This window comes from Miscanthus floridulus, unplaced genomic scaffold (genome assembly GCF_019320115.1).
Source record: "Miscanthus floridulus cultivar M001 unplaced genomic scaffold, ASM1932011v1 fs_181_1_2, whole genome shotgun sequence".
Taxonomy (NCBI): Eukaryota; Viridiplantae; Streptophyta; class Magnoliopsida; order Poales; family Poaceae; genus Miscanthus; species Miscanthus floridulus.
This window is the reverse complement of record NW_027096343.1, coordinates 31988-50095: the sequence shown is the minus strand read 5'-3', so window position 1 is coordinate 50095 and position 18108 is coordinate 31988. Positions and strand designations below refer to the sequence as shown.

The following is an 18108-nucleotide window of genomic DNA, read 5'->3' as shown; positions in this document are numbered from 1 at the left end:
GTACTACTCTCTATACTACTACTACTGCTCTACTCCTACTCCTATACTACTACTACTCTACTCCTACTCCTATACTACTACTACTCCACTACTACTACTCTACTCCTCCTATACTACTACTACTCCACTACTACTACTACTACTGCTCTACTCTACTACTTTTACTACTACTCCTCTACTCTACTCTACTATCTCTACTACTCTCTACTTTTCTATACTATTACTACTATATAACTACTGCCACTGCTCTATACTACTACTACTCTGTACTACTTAACTACTGCTGCTACTCTATACTACTACTTAACTAATACTTAAGTTGTCCTTGCTACTACTTTATACTCTTACTCTTACTACTACTTCACTACTCTTACACTACTACTCTTACTACTACTCCACTACTCTTTCTATTCCTACTACTCCTCCTCTTACTACTCCTACTACTACTCCTCTTACTACTCCTACTACTCGTCTTACTACTTGCTACTCCTAAGTGGCTGCTGTTGCTTTTTTTGCCAAATCTCCCAGGACTCGCCTAGGACTTATTGTCCTGTCTTTTGCCATCAGCTGCTGCACTATGTTTGCTAAACAGCTGTTGGTTTTTTTGCCAAATCTCCCCTCTCCTCTCCTCTCCTCTTCTTTGTTTTGCCGATGATGAAATTGTCTAAGTCCATACATTATATGGAATATGAGCTGATGATCAAGAACTTGTGAGGAACTTGGCATTATTAGCAGCCGCCCCTACATTACCTTCTCCTCTCTTCTCTGTTATGATGCTTTGATGCTCCAAGTTCAAGATCAGATGATGATTGACATGTTTCTGAGTCCTCTACTACTGCTACTACTAGTTTTTTGATATATTGTTGTTTTATAGGACTACTTTGGTTTATAGCCCTTTTTTATTTCTTATACCTTCTCGCGTACCTAAAGCACACTTTCTTGCATCTTTTAGAACAAAGCGCAAAATAATATCATGGACAACAAACAGTGTAGCTCGATGCCTCGAGCATGATGAGCAGCCAACCCTTGAGGAGCAAGCACTAGAGGACCAGCTTACTCAGGAACAGTTCGATAACGAGGTAGAAAAGGATCTAGAAGTGATGCTTACTTAGGAGGAGTGTGACGAGGAGGAAGGCCCCGAAGGAGAGGCTGCTGAAGGCAAAGAAGAAGAGGATGATGATGATGATGACTCAGAAGAGGGATATGAAAGTCCCAATGATCCTTTCCCACCTGAAGCAAGAAGGAGGCCAATGGAGGAAGATTTGGACAAGGATTTTGACCTGAACGAGGAGGTAAGGAAGAAGTCGTAGCTTGTAAATTTTGCTAAAGCTTTAGCTGTGTTACCTCTGCTAACACTTTGACCTGTCCTATATATAGGTCTCTCCTAAAACTCAGAAAAGACGACGTCGACGTCCGTGACATCTCGCTGGACAAGACGGAGTAGAGGAAAGGAGAACAGAGGCAACATCCATAGAGACAGATCATGATGCCTCTGCTCCACAAACTCAAGACACAACCACGACTACCAAGCCTAAGAGGAAACGAGGGGATAGAAAAGGAAATCTATATCCAGATAAGGCTTGCTATGTGATAACGGAGGTTGGGCCAGCAAAGGAGATCCTTGAGCCAAAGGAATTAAGAGGACGATTCCGTAATGCGATCGAGGCCCTAATAAGAGATAAATTAAATCCAGAAATCCCTAACTGGAAAGAGGTACTAGAGAACATAAAGAATGCACTATGGGATAGGCAGTTGAAGGTTAATTTTAGATTTCTGGAGGGTAAGCATGAATTGGTAAAAAAATGCTATTAGGATAATGGGAGAGTCATTCCGACGTTGAAGGTCGGAGCTCAACACGAAGTATATCCAAAAGAGGTTAACTCCCTTCAATGAGTTTGGCAAAATAACTCCTAGTCAATAGGAGAAGCTCATGGCTCAGAAGACTTCACCGGAGGCATTGGAGCTCAGTGCCTGTAACACCGAGCTAGCAAAGAGGAACAAACACCACCATCATCTAGGCCCTGGTGGCTACTATGCTAAGGAAGAGCAGTTTAGAAAGATAGATAAAGAGGCCGTGGCTGCTGGGAATATTGATATGACGAACTTGAAGGTATGCTCAAGGAACTGGATATATGCGAGGAGTACAGAATCATCCGACAGTAATCTTAAGTTTGATAAGTCAGAGACCCAAGAGCGGTATCAAGGATACTGAAACATGCTGAAGACAAAGAGAAGGGCTCATTCAATCCTTCTAGAGAGAGGGACGAGCTTAGCCTTGGCTTGGGAAACAAGGAGCACACATGCCGCACCAGGGGGCTAGGGAAAAGGATGACTTGGAAGCAAGGATTCAAAGAGGATAGGCACATGTACAAGAAACATGGCCGAGATCGGGAGACTAGTCTTGAGCTCCAAGTGAAGGCTCTAGTTGCGAAGGCGCTGGAGGAGCAAGGACTGTCTACGGAGCCACGAATATTAGTGACGCCGCTGGGAGAACTGGCATTAGTTGGCAGCCCTCCAAAAGTTCCTAGCAGCCAAGGTTCCACTATAACCACAACCCTAGTTGATCATATACGAGAACCAACTAGTTGCACCTTGGTGTTTCTCAGCGGCCGACAGAACACTGTGATGGAAGTGGCAATGGGTGTGGCACATCCTCCCGGTGGCTTATACCACAATAATAAGATACCGCCGGACTACACTAGGGTCGAGGTGCATACAGTGAAGCCCGAGTTCATGCAGTGGAGGATAGACTACGCAACTCCCGAGGGGCTGGTGTTACTCGGAGACATTATGGGGCAGTTCATCCTCTGGCACAAACATGACATTATATTGACTGCTTCTTCGCCGCCTCCCCCTCTCCCAAATTTAGAGCGAGTTGTTGAGGTTAGGGAGATATTTTCACCATCTCGTGACCCCACATTTCTAAGATGCCACATTCTTCCCCACCTCCTATTGAGCATGTGCCTGATGAGATGCCACAACCTTCTCCAGCTTGTACCGAGCAAGTGCATCATGAGATGCCACAGTCTTCTCAACAAGCACAACCGATACATGAACAACGAGTGCCTGCTGAAGAAGGTGATGCACAAGAAGATGAGGACATGCCTGAATAGGAACTTCGAAAGAAGATTCCAATCAACATAAGGCCAGTTTATGTTCCGATCAAAGACGTCTCATCGATGTCCAAGTGGTATTCCCATGACCAGTTCAAGCCTGAGAACCAAGTTAAAAAAGTCTCATCACGGGGTTCTGAGGAGGCCGTCACTAGCAAACTCCACCAAATTGCAAAGCAGTATCCAAATGTTGATGCCATCAAATGATCAAAGGATTGTCCAAAAACATATGAAAGAGGCAAGCCCTTCCTACCAAACTGGGACATCCAGTGCCGACCACTTGGAATGAGAAGGTTCCATGACTGATACTTGCGTGTTCTCCCAACGAGCATAGATATCATACAAGCATGCTTTCCCACCGGCACATTTGAAAGCCCAGCCGGGAAAATTGTCTTTGACTTCAATGACATGCAAACATGCTTTCACATGGGAGAAATGGAGATGGATCTAATTTGCACGTGGTGCCTGTAAGTCCTTGTCCTCCCGATATAATATGAATATAATCTTTGAATTTTGTTGTAACTAACCCACGCCGTGATTTGTAGAATACAAGTGCACATTGTCAAACAAATGCCAAGTGTGAAAGCCGGGTATGTAGACCCTCAAGCTATAGCCCAAACAAATTTTAATTACCCTAAACGGTGGACACTAGATGCCAAAGAGCTAGCAGCTGCAAAGACTCTTCGGGAGAAAGAGCGCATCCATAGTGCGAAGCTAAGGGAAGAGTCCCTTAAGGTTGCGGCATACATTACCTTGGCTTTCAAAAATCTCCAACACCACTCTACTATATGGCTACCATATAACTTTGAGTAAGCTCAACTCTATACTTAAAGGTTTGTTCGATATATTTTATTTGATGTAAAAGGGCTTATCTAGTTCTATGATTAAATCCATACAGCAACCATTGGATTTGTATAGACGTCGATGTCGGGAGGAGCATGACATAGGTCTTTGATTCATTAGATAAGGACACGGTGACATACAAAGACTTCATATCGATTCTCAAGATGTATACATATCAACAATCCTCATTACCTTATATGTTTGTATACATACTTGTAACGTTCACTTTTGGATAGTAACAAGTTGTATTTGCTAAAATAATTTAAATATGGCATTTAGGTTCTATGTCACTAATCATCATGGAAGGCATGATCCAGCAAGGAAAGAAAAGTTGGCTATAAAAATACTATGTGCGGTAAGTGTAACTTACTTCTTTAGTACTCCGTTACATGGCTGTCAAAAGCATTACTTAACATTTTCATATGCAAAATACACAGTGCCCCAAGCAGAAGCCTGAGAGTGTACATTGTGGATACTATATATGTTCTATAATGGGTAACACCGTTGTCTACAGGAGACACTCCTTAAGGGTAAGTTTGAACCTCTTCACCCGTAGTATAAAAACTTCGTAAATGGTATGAAATACTAAACCGAAACTTATTTTCTTGTAGTGGAGAGAAGAGAAAGGAATGAAAAGAGACCCATACAAGGATGACCAACTCTTAGAGCTCGTCGACGGCCTTTGCAACTTCATATTGAACCAGATTGTATACGTCAGAGGCGCCTACCATGACCGAGAGTCTGAGTTAGATACAAATCCTCAGTACCAACACCTTCGTGAGACTGAAAGGCTAACTCTAGGACGTTGATAACAATGTGTATGGAATTTATATATTTAATGATGGATTGTATATATTCTTGTGAATTGGATTTGTAATTGTAGTTTATAGAATACTCTTGTGCTTGTAGTCGCGGTTGCGGGGTGTTCGGCAACGCGAACGCTGGTCGCGGGGCGTTCGGCAATGCGAACGCGGTTCGGAACGTTGGTCGCGGGGCGTTCGACAACGCGAACGCGGTTCGGAATGTTGGTCGCGGGACATTCGGCAACGCAAACGCGGTTCGGAACGTTGGTCGTGGGACGTTCGGCAACGCGATTTTGAATTGTAAATTTGTATTTTTTTTACGAGAAAACGTACTGTAGGGACGGTTCTAGATTGAACCGTCCCTACAAATATCTGTTTGTAGGGGCGGCTGGTACTACAACCGCCCCTACAAATATATGATTTATAGAGACCCTTGTGTAGGGGCGGTTGAGCAAATCACCCCTACAACAGATAATCAGCCGTTCCTGTAAATGCTTTTTTTTTTTAGTTGTGGGAGTGCATCCGCGCGACTGCTCTTCGTCCTTGACTCGATCCAGCAGCTGCGTGCTTCACTGAGTGAACGACTAACTTCGAGTAGGGCATCATGACCCAGACCTAGTCTGGTGATGCTAACGGTGCTGCCCCTGCCTCCGGCTCGGGTTCCACAAAGGGTACAAACTAAACTCACCCTAGCGTATATGGTGATGTGTGCTATGAACTTATGGTTAGGATCGGCTGCAACTTGGTTCGGTAGCGGATCTATATATGTGATGAATGGATTGCTCATGTTCATATGTGTCACGTTGTATGTGACGTCGTATTTATGTATTAAATCATACTGTAAAATGACTAAATATTCAACCATTTAAACTATCTTGTTCAGTTGCCATATTGTGCTCAAATGATCGTGCATTCGTGCGATGATAGCTGGATGCCGGGTTAGCCACCTTTCCGGAAGTGCTTTACAGTTCATCTCCAGCACCTGAGCACGACTCGTTTCTGTCACCGTCTGACTTGGTCGCAGATTCCGTTCAACCGAACTGCGGCTATAGACTTGAAGTAAACACATACTATCGCAAAATTTCGGCGACTTCATTAAATCAAATTAAATTAGATCCGGAACCTAGTTCAAATACGTAGCTGATGCTGACACACCCTCACCCGCACAAGGCATCGCCGCAAAGAAAAAGCGTGTGGAATATAATGGTCTCGGTCCCCACTACCTTATTTATCTTCCCCGCTGAGGCGCTGATGCACCACACACCGACGAAGCAAGAACGCACGCACCTCCCATGAGATTCTGAGCGTGTGCATGCCCATCCAAATCCAGTCTCCTCGCCACCCATGGAGCAATCCATGAAGAGCAAGTGAGAAACCCTCCTGCCGTGGTTGATGCAAAACCACTGCTCCTGTGATCTGGGCCTTCGCAAAAGGACTAGCTTCTCAAAAATTTGAGCGCGCGCATTTGGCAGCATCCTCAGCACAGCTACCAGCCTACGACCCACATGGCCTCCGCAGCTTTGCTCCCACGCCTCTTGTTGCTGACCCTCGTCATGTCGCTTGTTGCCGTCGCGGCGGGCGGCGACAACTCCACGGCCGCTGGGCAGATCCGCATAAACTGCGGCGCGTCCGTCTCGGCAACTGACTCGGACGGCCGGGCGTGGGACGGCGACGCCGCCTCCAAGTTCGCGCCGTCCGTGGCCGGCGTCGCGGCCGGCGCGTCCTACGAGGACCCGTCTCTCCCGTCCACTGTCCCGTACATGACGGCGCGCGTGTTCAACTCCAGCTACACGTACTTCTTCCCCACGCGCCCGGACGGGCGCGTGTTCCTCCGCATCTTCTTCTACCCGGCTGCCTACGGCGACCGCGGTGCTGGCGACGCCTTCTTCGGCGTCACGGCGGGCGGCGTCACGCTCCTGCGCGACTTCAACGCGTCCCAGACCGCGCTCGCGCTCGACCAAGCCTACCTCGTGCGCGAGTTCTCCTTGAACGTCAGCGGCAGCCTCGACGTCACCTTCTCCCCATCCTCCTCGTCCACCGGCTCCTCCAACGGCTACTACGCGTTCGTGAACGGCATCGAGATAGTGCCCATGCCGGGCGACATGGTCACGAAGCCCGTGCCGACCTTCGCCAACGGCGGGCGCCCGGACCCGATGCCGATCCGCGCCAACACGGCCTTCCAGACCATGTACAGGCTCAACGTCGGCGGCACGGCCGTGTCCCCCGGCGACGACTCTGGGCTCCTGTACCGCTCGTGGGACGCCGACTCGCCTTACATATTCGGCGCGGCCTTCGGTGTGAGCTACGGCAAGGACAGCAACGTGAGCATCCAGTACTCGCCGTCCGTGCCCCCGTACATCGCGCCGGAGAGCGTGTACGCATCGGCGAGGTCGATGGGCCCGAGCGCGCAGATCAACCTCAACTACAACCTCACGTGGATCCTCCCCGTCGACGCCGGGTTCTACTACATCCTGCGGTTCCACTTCTGCGAGATCCAGTACCCGATCACGAAGGTGAACCAACGAGTGTTTTACATCTACATCAACAACCAGACGGCACAGGAGCAAATGGACGTGATCGCTTGGGGCGGGGGCATCGGCAGGCCGGTGCACACCGACTACCTCGTCGTGACGGCGCCCGGCGCCGGGCAGACGGACCTTTGGGTCGCCCTGCACCCGGAGGTGGACACCAGGCCGGAGTACTACGACGCGGTCCTGAACGGGCTCGAGGTCTTCAAGCTCCAGACGTACAACACCGACAGCCTCGCCGGCCCCAACCCGTCGATCCCTCAGGCGGTGGACGGTGGTCACGCGGTCGCGGTGCAATCCAAGAGGAAGAGCGACGCTTTTGTGGCTGGATGGGCCGCGGCCGCCGGTGGCCTCGTTGCCGTGCTGGTGGGCTGTCTCTTCACCTGGGCTATTTTCTGCAGCCGGAAGGGGAAGGCCGGATCGGATGTCGTCCACGTGCCCGAGCCCGTCCATAAGACACCGGCTCCTGTCCTCCATGGCCCAACAGCCTACGTTTTCTCCGTCACGGCCCAGAAATAATCGTTGTCTTACGGATAAGGACACTGTAACTAACTAGGCCACTTTAATAAGGCCCATATGGAAGGAAGATACGTTTGCAGCCCAAATTTTCTTCTCTGTTCCCTGTTCTTTCAGCTTCATTCCCATGTGTGACGTGCGAATGCGCCGCCTGACAGATCACAAATGTTTCAGGTTAGGTTGCCGCTGCTTTTCGCTCGTCTTGGTGAACAACAAGTTGCTAACAAATCTGGGCGTTTCCGCTTCCGATTCCTCGTCACGGAGTACGCACTTTGCCAGAATTCGTGGTGGACCAACCGAAATGGAAGCTTGGAAGGGTGTTTTCCGTGTAGACCCAGGCAAGAAAGCTGAAAGCCCGTGTCTCGCGACAGCATTCCCGGGTGATGTCAATGTCACGGGGAAATTAGGTCACTTGCGGCACCATCACGGAGATCGCATGGTGTCATCGTGGGCAACCGATGTTTAGACACGTCTGTCTGGTTGGATTTCTCCCAGCAGGAGTTTCAGGTAGCTTGTTATGCTGGTGTAAGTTGCATCATTGGGCTGCCTGAACTGATTAATCGTCACTAGCAGTCCGTGGCACGTCGTCAGGTAATCAACATCTGTGCCAGTCTAATGAGATTTATTTTTTTTAATTTTAACACTTTTTGAAAACTAATTTTAAATCTAACACTATCTGTTTTTTTTCTTCAAAACTAACAATTTTTGCTGCGCCTATTGCCATGGCGCGGCCAAAAGCCTGTGCCGCGTCATGCATGGTGGCGTGGCAGAGGGCTGACGTGGCGACGACCGGAAAGATTGACGGTTGACGTGGTAGGGCCTGCCGCGCCACCCATCTTGGTGGGCAGTGCCGCGCCACGGAGCATGGCGCGGCGGTATCTGCAGGCCCGGTCCTGTCGGTTCAGAGACCTGGAGCGAAGCTAGAAGGTGGGCCCTTTAATACAACTCTAAAAAATTATTCGTTGCCCTAGTTAACATCATATCCGGATCCCGTAAGGATTCCTAAATCCCTGTAATCTAATGAAAAAGATTAGGGTGAAAAGCAAATTAAATCTTAATTAAATATATATACTTGGCATACATCAATCAAAGGAGAGCAATTATTGGGTACCTCCGTACAAAACTTTGGATGTCTTGTCTACGACTGCCCTAGTGCCTGAACGGAGAGTGGGCTGGGCGCTGTCGGCCAGCAGCCGCGCGCTGGTTGCTCCACGACGTAGGGGCGCACGACCGATTGACGATGGCACAAGCACAACGCGCAGTCGCTGGTCGCAGCGGAGCGGCCGCGTGGCAGAAGGGCGAAACTCGATGCGCCGACGCGGAAGCAAAAACAATGGACGTGTTTCACTTTCACATACGTGCCTCTCCGTGTCCTGGGCTCCTGGCTTTCCTATGGGCTATTGGGCTCCTATACCTACAGCTGACATATATGGAGTTGGGGCCCCTTGAACTCGAGGGCCCTGTGCCACCGCACTGCTCGAACCCCCCTAGGGCCAGGGCTGGGTACCTGGACGGTTTAATCGAAACTTTCTACGCCGATAGTGGAAATTAGTCTAGGTATTGTTTGACATAAAACCAATAATGAATTTGTTTCTGTCTTTTGTTGAATCTTTTTCACGGCAGAATAGAGAATTTGATAAGCCAATGATTTTTTTTCGTCTTTCATAATACGGTTAACCACCATGTTAACTAATCAATTATGAAAAATTGGATTGGATTGAAACGAATATTTTTTTAAGAGAACTTATTTTTTGACTTTTTTGGCCCTATATTGTAGGATCGGCAGCGACGCGACCATGGACCCCGACGTCGAGATACCCCGGGACTGCCGTTTCCCGAACTAGTTGCTACTTAATCTCACCGACAGTACTGCCGCGACGCATTGAAACGATTATAAAGCAAATAAATGAAGTCCGTACGCAAGTTGACAAGCTGCCACATAACATATTCATTGGTTTGACATAAGTTCGACATAACATAACCAACTAAGCCTGCAAGTTTCGGACGCCAATATTGATTCGACCTAACAAACTAAGACCTAGGAGTGTAAGGATCCCTCGGACGCCTCTGTCTTTTCGGATTTGTTGGCAATACATTGGAAGTGTAGCCAACGTCGGTGTGGTCGCATCGCCGGTGCGTACGGCTTGTACCCTGCAAGTATATAATATGCATGATTACTTAGAATTCTTTATGATCGTTAGTTCATGTAGCCTACGTATTTAAAGAAACAACCTTTGTTAGTATCTATGAGGTTCCTTGGGTACCAAGTGGGGCACCACCGAGCTGAGACATGTCGATCTCGTCCTGCGGCCAATCGTCCCACTGGTCGTGCTGTCTGTGGAAGTCCGGGGGGTCGTCCTCATCGTCCTCGTCATCCTCGGTTGCAGGGTCCTTCCCAGTACTATGATGTGGTGGTGTATGCACCGCGAAAGTGGCACCTACCACCGGCTGAGAAGAGTTGGCTGGTGTCCTCAAAGATGCTGAAGACGTGCCACCTGATCGCGTCGGGAGTGGCGGTTCCTCATAAGGAGTGTCCATGCAGCTCAGCTTTTGAGCTAGCTTCCTACAGCTCTTCTTCACCTTGTGCATAAATAGACGTTAAAGTTAGTGTATTTCCCAAACGCATATACACTAAAGAAATATTTTTAGAACGGACAAATTTATGTTTACCTCCACAAAAGCCTCGAGAATGCCTGGCCCCTGCCCTCTAGACTCATGAAGCCAAAACGCTGCTTCGTTGGACAACCTCGACAATTGTGTCGTCTGGGTACAGAAACACGGTTGAATAGTTTTAGTATACATACTTAATACTAAATGAATAATAAATTGTACCATTCAAGTATCTTACCACGTATCTTTGTAGCAGAGCTCTCTGTAGATGTGTGTCCTCTCTAGTGGTAACATCGTACACATCCTTGATCACATCTTCCTTCGAGTCCTCATCAATCGCCTCCTCAATGTATGGGGGCTTGATATGTGTCCTCGTAGACCTGTGAAGCCACTGCAGGTACTCGTCGAAGATGTGCTGGTCGTGTGGATGACCCGCATAGACCGGCTATCGTTCCCTGGTCTCCCACAAGTGGATGTGCGCGTTGTGTGTCATGTGCCAATCCTTGGTCTTGTACCTCTTTCTGCAGTCATAACTGCAATAAAACGATGTTAGTTGTACCACACACACATCTAAATTGTAGCTTTGTTATTAATTGATAACGCACCCGTGCAATCCTTGGTTGGTGGAGTAAAGCGGTGGTGGGCAGCCTATCATTCTTCCAAACTGTCTACAGACCCTGATGGGTAAGTGAATCTTGACCACGTGGAAGAAAATAAGAGAGACGTTGCAGCGATACTCCTCTAACTCGTTCCTAGTGATAGGACTGAGATAGTACTGGATCTCTGGAGCATCCCAAGGACACCAATGCACCTTAACATTTCGTAATTGAGTTAGGCTGTGATATAGTGTACATCGAATAAGACATATGTATGATAGTAAAGAGAGCGTAACCTGGTGCTGTGTTAGGACATCGAGACCGTCCGTGTACTCCCTGTACTTGCGCCTCGTATTCCCTCTAACTAACTCTGATTTCATCTAGATATACAGAGTTGTAGGTAGTGTATCCTGCCTGTTCTATTACTGCATTGAACACGATAATGAATTAGCCATTAATAAACTCGTTATATGTAACTATATCGAAGAATATAATGAACCAAAGTACTTACTGGTAAACAAGTATTAAGGGGCCTCCCAACGGGCCATCGTTTCCAACACCAAACCTTGAGTAGGTATGAGCAACCTCCAAGATTCGCATACCCTGAAGTGCGACGACAGGCAACGCATAGCTGTCGATACTTCCATGTCAGGACTGCACCGCCCTAGCTATATGCCGCTATGTTCTCCCACGGCTGGCGTAGTATGTCAAGGAAGATTCAGCTGATGGTGTTGCCCGAGGCGTCTGGGAAGAGGAAAGCACCAAAAAGTGCTAGAGCCACACTCGAGCGAACCTGTCAATCTGAGCCTCCTCAGCCTGTGAGTCTAAGTAATCAAAGCGCTCTGTGATCCAGGACGATGAAACACCAGAACTTTTCCTGAAATTGACCAAAGAAAATAAGACCCAATGATTGTAGGAAAGCAATGCAAGTATTAAATAGCCTTGAAATTCTCACTTATTTTTCTTGGAAGCCTCATCGTCCGGTGGAAGAAAGCCAGTAAACTAAGCCACCAGCTCCCTCCAATGATCATTGTCAACTATCCCTGTCACTAGAAGTCATCCCAACTGAAAGCCAAAAATAGCCTTCACGTCCTGTATGGTCAAGGTCATCTCGCCACAAGGTAGGTGGAACGTGTGGGTCTCAGGCCTCTACCTGTTATAAGAATAGAACGACTGTTAGTTGCCTCAAATTTGTTATAAGAATATTTAAGTACAAATAAGGCACTCGCACCTGTCTACAGCTGTAGTAAGTAGTGCTGGGTCAAGGGGCGGAAGACCGTAGTTGACAACACGGACAAGCTCGAGAAACCGGCACGCCGTATGTACGGCGCGTAACGCTCATCCCATTGGTGCGCCCTGGTGTGCGTGCGGGGCCTCAAAAGAGGCAAGGCCACCTCTGCGTCGTTGTCACTCAAGATGTGTGCTCGTTGTTGGTCGTCGTACTCCACCTCAAGAATAGGGTACAATGGGTGCTGCGTGGAAGAGGGCATCCTATTACAAATTGATAAACAAAGAGTTAGAGTATTCAAATTAACAAAATTCAAATTAACATTATATAGCATTGCAAATTTTGAATTACTTGTTATGTAATACGAATACAATATGAAAGCACATGTATATATTCAAAATAACATTAACAGACATATTAAACAACTTCACTAAAAATATAAGCATTTGACGAAACTTCATACTACAACACACAACCTCAAACCTAAAAACTAAATAACTAAATAACGAAGTATAAACTAAATAAAAAATACCTAACTATCCAAACTATACTACAACACATAACCTCAAACCTAAAACCTACCTATCTAAATCACAAACAAATTTACTAACCTAACTATCCTAAATCACTAACTATACTAAATCACCAACTATCCTAAATCACTAACTATCATAAATCAATAACAATCATAAAACCCTAACTATTCTAAATCACTAACTATCCTAAATCACTAATTATCCTAAATCAATAATAATCAAAATAGCATGAAATCGAGAGGGGGTACCTTGGTAGGAGTGGGCGGCCTCGACGCGCCGGTGTTCGTGGCGCGGCCAGCGCGGATATTGCGTGGCCGGAGTGGGCCGGCGGGGCGCGTGCGGGCACTGTGGCGGCGGGACGCTGCGTGGCGGCGAGCGGGCGGACGGGCGCTGCGGCGGGCGGGCGGGATGGCGTGCGTGCGGGCGGGTGGGCTCGCTCGTGATATTTATCTGGCCCACCCGCGCCATGCTCCGTGGTGCGGCACTACCGCGCCAAGATGAGTGGCGCAGCAGGCCCTGTCACGTCAACCATCAACTTTTTCGGTCGTCACCACATCAGCCCCCTGCCGCGCCACCATACATGGCGCGGCACAGGCTTTTGGCCACGCCATGATAATAGGCGCAGTCAAAATGTTAGTTTTAAAGAAAAAAAAAGACAGTGTTAGATTTAAAATTAGTGTCTTGTAGTATTATTAGATTGTTGCTCGTGTCAGTAAGTCGATCCATTTTTACCCGATGTGGTTTACAAGTCACCTGCAACAAAAGGTGAATGCTCTGCGACAAGGAGACTCTGACAGGACCGTTCAAGTGCAACTTTGATGGCGCCACCGCGAGAATTGGAGAGCTACTACTCCATTCGAATGTTTCAGGGCCTGGCATCATCATCATGGTTCATGAGAGCCGACTCCAGTAAGATCGATCGAAAAGGGTCGTGGCCGGACACAGTGCACAAGTGCATCGCATGCTCATCATAACTGAGGCGGCAAAAAGGGCAGCGCCATGAGGCAGGAATTCATCACCAAAGCGCAGGTCCTTTACACCCCTCCCCCCGATACGGCTCTCCGATCCACCTGTAGCCACGACGAGGGAGATGAGATCGGAGAGAAACCCGACCCGGTGCATGCTAAGTGTGCAAGCCAAGCAATCCTTTTTTTTTTCGCGATTCCTTGCGTTGGATTAAAAGGCACGGGCCTATTGATCTTTCGCGCACTAACGAAAGACACCTTCACCTTGTCTCGTGAGCTTGTGCTCCGTACTGGGGGCAAATTTCTTTGCAGTTTGGGCTAAGAACAGAGGCATATGGTTGTAGCAGACTGTCAGTCATCAGTAACTCTGAAACTGGTTAGCTTGCTTCGAGAACAGGAATACTAAGCTGGTTAACAAAGTCTCAAAACAGGGCTACTTAATAGCACCAACAGTCTCTCATCCCAGGGCATAGAAAGCAGTTTTGATTCCTTTTGACGCCTATCAATTGTCAACTACCAGTACTGCTAATCTACTGATTACTGATCAGTACAAAAATCAATACTGCTCTCATCTGCACGGCCTGTGTACATGTGCTGCCGCCGGTGGATCCAAGTGACTAAATGCAGAGCTAATGATGGATCTCCGACTCATTTCTAGAAATGCCACACGCGCATCTGTCATGATGTAGAGTCACCTCCATCGTTTTCCTTCTCTCCCTCTAGCTCTAGGTCAGAGATGTTCTTGCAATTGTCAGATGATGGCACGTCATTACTCAATACTCATCATAAGGATGCAAGTGGCCCACGAACTGCGACGTGTTTTACAGAGTATATATATACTTGTATTGCACACGCAAATGAATATTTGGTGGCATTACAGCATGTAGTACGATGACAAGTCGACAATACGCGCGAGCACGCGGTGGCGCTTTACGCTACCTATTGGTACGTCTCCGGATCCGACGGTTTTTATAGCTAGGCTTCCGCTAATGCTGTAGTTTGGTGCGATACGTACCTACAGCCGTAATGCTGTCGATCTGAAATCTGATCGATTGTTTTGCGATGGATTCGGTCGGATTGATGGCTCCATGTACTGCAATCAATGCTCGTCGGTCACTGCGGCACTTCCATCTCCCTCGATGCATGGATGTGCTAGCATTCATTAGTTATATGGGATGGATTATACAGGAGTAGGAGTAGTTGTTAAGAAAGAGTAGAGATCAGTTTTACGCAATTACACAATCGGGCCTTGTCTGTTCAGTGTAGCTGTGCAGTTGCGGAGTGCAGAGGTGGATTGGTTGACACGGCTGACCTCCATTCCGGCAGCTTGGGATCGGACATCGGAGTGACTGACCGAGCTGAGCACACCCGGCAAGCAAGGGCGGCAACCACTATTACTCCCGCGCGCGCGCCGGCCTCTGTTTCCGCACCACCGCACCGTGCCACGCACTCCAAAGAACCGCGCGAATAAAAGCCGCGGCACCCCCTGTCCCGGGTCTCGCGGTGAAACCCATGGTCCCTGTCTAGGCAGCTAAGCCTCGGTCGCCATGTCCTCCTCCCCGTCTCTACAGCCGCCTCCCGCCGGTGCAGTCGGCGACACCTCCCCCTACTCCGCGTCCTCGTCCTTCCTCCCTCGTTCATGATCATCGCCGCGCTGCTCGCCTTCGTGTTCCTCGCCTCCGTCTCCATCCACCTCCTGCTCCGCTTCCTCTCCGACCGCTCGTCGTCGTCGCCGTCTGGACCTCCGCTCCCGCGGACCCACCGCGACGAGGCGGCAAGCTCGGTGGGGAGTACGACGGACGCGTCCGTGGCGAGGCCTGCCGTTTCCACGGCTGCTCCAGCCGACGCAGGGAAGAAGGAGGCGACGGCGGGCGACGACGAGAAGCAGCGGCTGATCGACTCGCTGCCGCTGTTCACGATGGCGTCGGCGCTGGCGGCGCTCCCAAGAGCTCGCCCGACTGCGCCGTCTGCCTGTCGCCGTTCACGCCCGACGCCGAGCTGCGGCTGCTGCCCGCGTGCCGCCACGCGTTCCACGCCGCCTGCGTCGACCGCCTGGCTGCGCACCACGCCGTCCTGCCCGCTCTGCCGTGCCGCCGTCGTCGCGCTCCCGCACCCCTCGCTCTCCGCCATGCTCGCCGCCGCCGCCGCGCAGGCGCAGCGGCCGCCGTCGTCGCCGAGGACCAGGGACCCGCGGTCCGGGTCGAGTTTCCTCGTCGAGATCGGCACCGTCAGCAGCAGCCGCGGCTCGCCCGCGGCGCCCAGCGGCGGCGGCGGCGGCGGGGACAGGAACAGGAACAGCAGCCGCACCTACTCGCTCGGCTCCTTCGACTACCAAATCGACGAGGAGGTGGAAGCCGTGGTGTCCCGCGTCGCGCGCATCACCGCGAGGGAATCCAGCACCGTCAAGGAGGAGAAGCCTTCGGCCGAGGAGGCGTCGGCACCGGCGCCGGCGCCACCGCCTCCCGGCGGGACGGTGGTCGAGGCGGCGGATCCTCGCGCGGGTGGCTGCGGGAGTACGTGGACCGGCTGGCGTCGTCCGCCTACACGTTCTCGGAGCGGTGGAGCTCGCGCTGGAGCCAGGGGCAGCAGAGGCCAGCAGCAGCGGCAGCAGGAAGAGCCGTGGCTGTGGGACGCGGAGGCCGCGGACATGTCGGCGGCGCCGGGGTCCGACGAGGAGGAGGAGACGGCGTTCATGGTGATGTACCGCTGGATTGCCGGGGTGTAAACGTAGTCGAGTTGAGGTGATCCAAATGTTTTGGAACCTCCTGTCGACTGTGATGCATGGCGTGGTAGGCGTGAGCAGCAGCAGTGAGAGTATCAGCATCTGCACATAGTTCATGGATATCCTCGGAGTTCGCATTTTGGAACGCCGAGGAGATAAGAAGACGCCAAGAAAAACGGTTACGAGAATGTGCTTTGTCCGTTGGTTATTGTAGCATAACTGTAGAAGTAAGTACTTTTGTTTGGTTCGTTGCGTTTTCCCATTTCCAAGGATGTTTGGATGTGGCTGTCTTGCACTTTGCGAGTGGACCGTGTTGGTTTGTCACTACTCACAACGAGGCAGTTACACACTCGCAAATGCCAGCATGGACTGCATGGCAGGTTTACTAGACTGGGGAATTGGGAATGTGAGAGAAAGGAATGGATCTATTTCTACTCCAAAGCTGAGGGAAGGAAATCAAATCCAAATCCTTTGTCGATTATGCAGGTTGTCTTACACAGCGAAGATTGATACTCGGGGAGAGTATCAGGCGTATCCACCGTGTAGTATCGCAATCTAGGCCGCTGAACGTGGAAGACAGGAAGAGGCAATGCGATGACAGAGGGTGATCAGGCTGGCCGGTGCGTGCGACAGTGTGACTGTGACCTCGCGACGGCATGGATTACAATACACCTCACTTTTCCCTCCCTTCCAGACTTGTACGCCTACAGATCTTTGCGTGCATGATACAACACCAACACACGAACTACGTACGGGCCTCTGTCTGATTCAGATTGTCAAAAGATCTCTTTTAATAGGAGTACATAGCGTCGCTGCTGAAACAGGCATCGTCTCGTATGACTGTCACGACTCATGAGCAGACATTGCACAAAAACGGATCTGTGCAATTCATGCCTATTCCCAGGTGAGTCCAGCGCATTCGGACACGAGAGCCGCTTGCCGCCACGCGCACCGCGCGAATGAGCGGCGGCGGCACCATTGAAAGCAGTAAGCAGAGCTGGGGCTGAGCGCCCTCACCCATTTCCCGTGCAGCTAGCAGAGCGGCGACCTGGGGGCAAAGGCAGTCCTCCAACCGCGTCCCTGCCGGCGGTGCCCCTGCCATGAGCACAGCAGGCGGCAGTGGATGTGGTTTGGTCACCAACTGTACCCGATCATGACGAGGGCGGCGCGCGGCATGCCCCTGCAATCGTGGTCAAAGCCACGACACGGGCGCTGCTTTTGGCAGCGAGGCAACGGCCAGCGCCCCCCGCCCGTATGGTTTGTTTGGTGCAACGATTCCGGCGGAGCCCTTGTCACTTGCTAGTGCTAGTTTTCACGCCCACCGTCGCGTTTAGCTTACCAATACCATTTTGGTAGGCGGAGAGCACTAGACTTGCACAACTGCTCCGTACAAGATTTTGTTGGTCTGACCACTCACGCGACATTGGTACAGGTAGTTAGTACTGGAGCTCCAGGCTAGCAGGTGGCGAAAACCGACGAGTCCAAAAACGGGCGTTTCACCTCTAGAAATGCTGAACGTTTCATGAATCAAATTTTAGGCACTTCTGATGCGAGAGAGCACGCCTAATCCATGCATACGTATCCGTGCCTGATACACTCAGAGTTTCTTCGTTCTAAAGTTTAGTTTAAATCAAGAATGCCCATCTGG

General features: G+C 50.0%; 1 protein-coding gene and 1 pseudogene across 1 annotated transcript; both read left to right on the top strand.

The window, feature by feature from the left end:
- Positions 1 to 6011: 6011 nt before the first annotated feature.
- Positions 6012 to 7977, top strand: LOC136530705 (receptor-like protein kinase FERONIA). The gene has a single exon (XM_066523426.1). The coding sequence runs from the start codon at positions 6265 to 6267 to the stop codon at positions 7804 to 7806; it is 1542 nt and encodes a 513-aa protein (XP_066379523.1). The 5' UTR covers positions 6012 to 6264; the 3' UTR covers positions 7807 to 7977.
- Positions 7978 to 15235: 7258 nt separating this feature from the next.
- On the top strand, positions 15236 to 16849 carry LOC136530706 (E3 ubiquitin-protein ligase ATL4-like; annotated as a pseudogene).
- Positions 16850 to 18108: the final 1259 nt, after the last annotated feature.

Bases quoted from the DNA above. Each gene is read 5' to 3' on its own strand.
- LOC136530705 (XM_066523426.1), top strand. From the start codon at position 6,265: ATGGCCTCCGCAGCTTTGCTCCCACGCCTCTTGTTGCTGACCCTCGTC.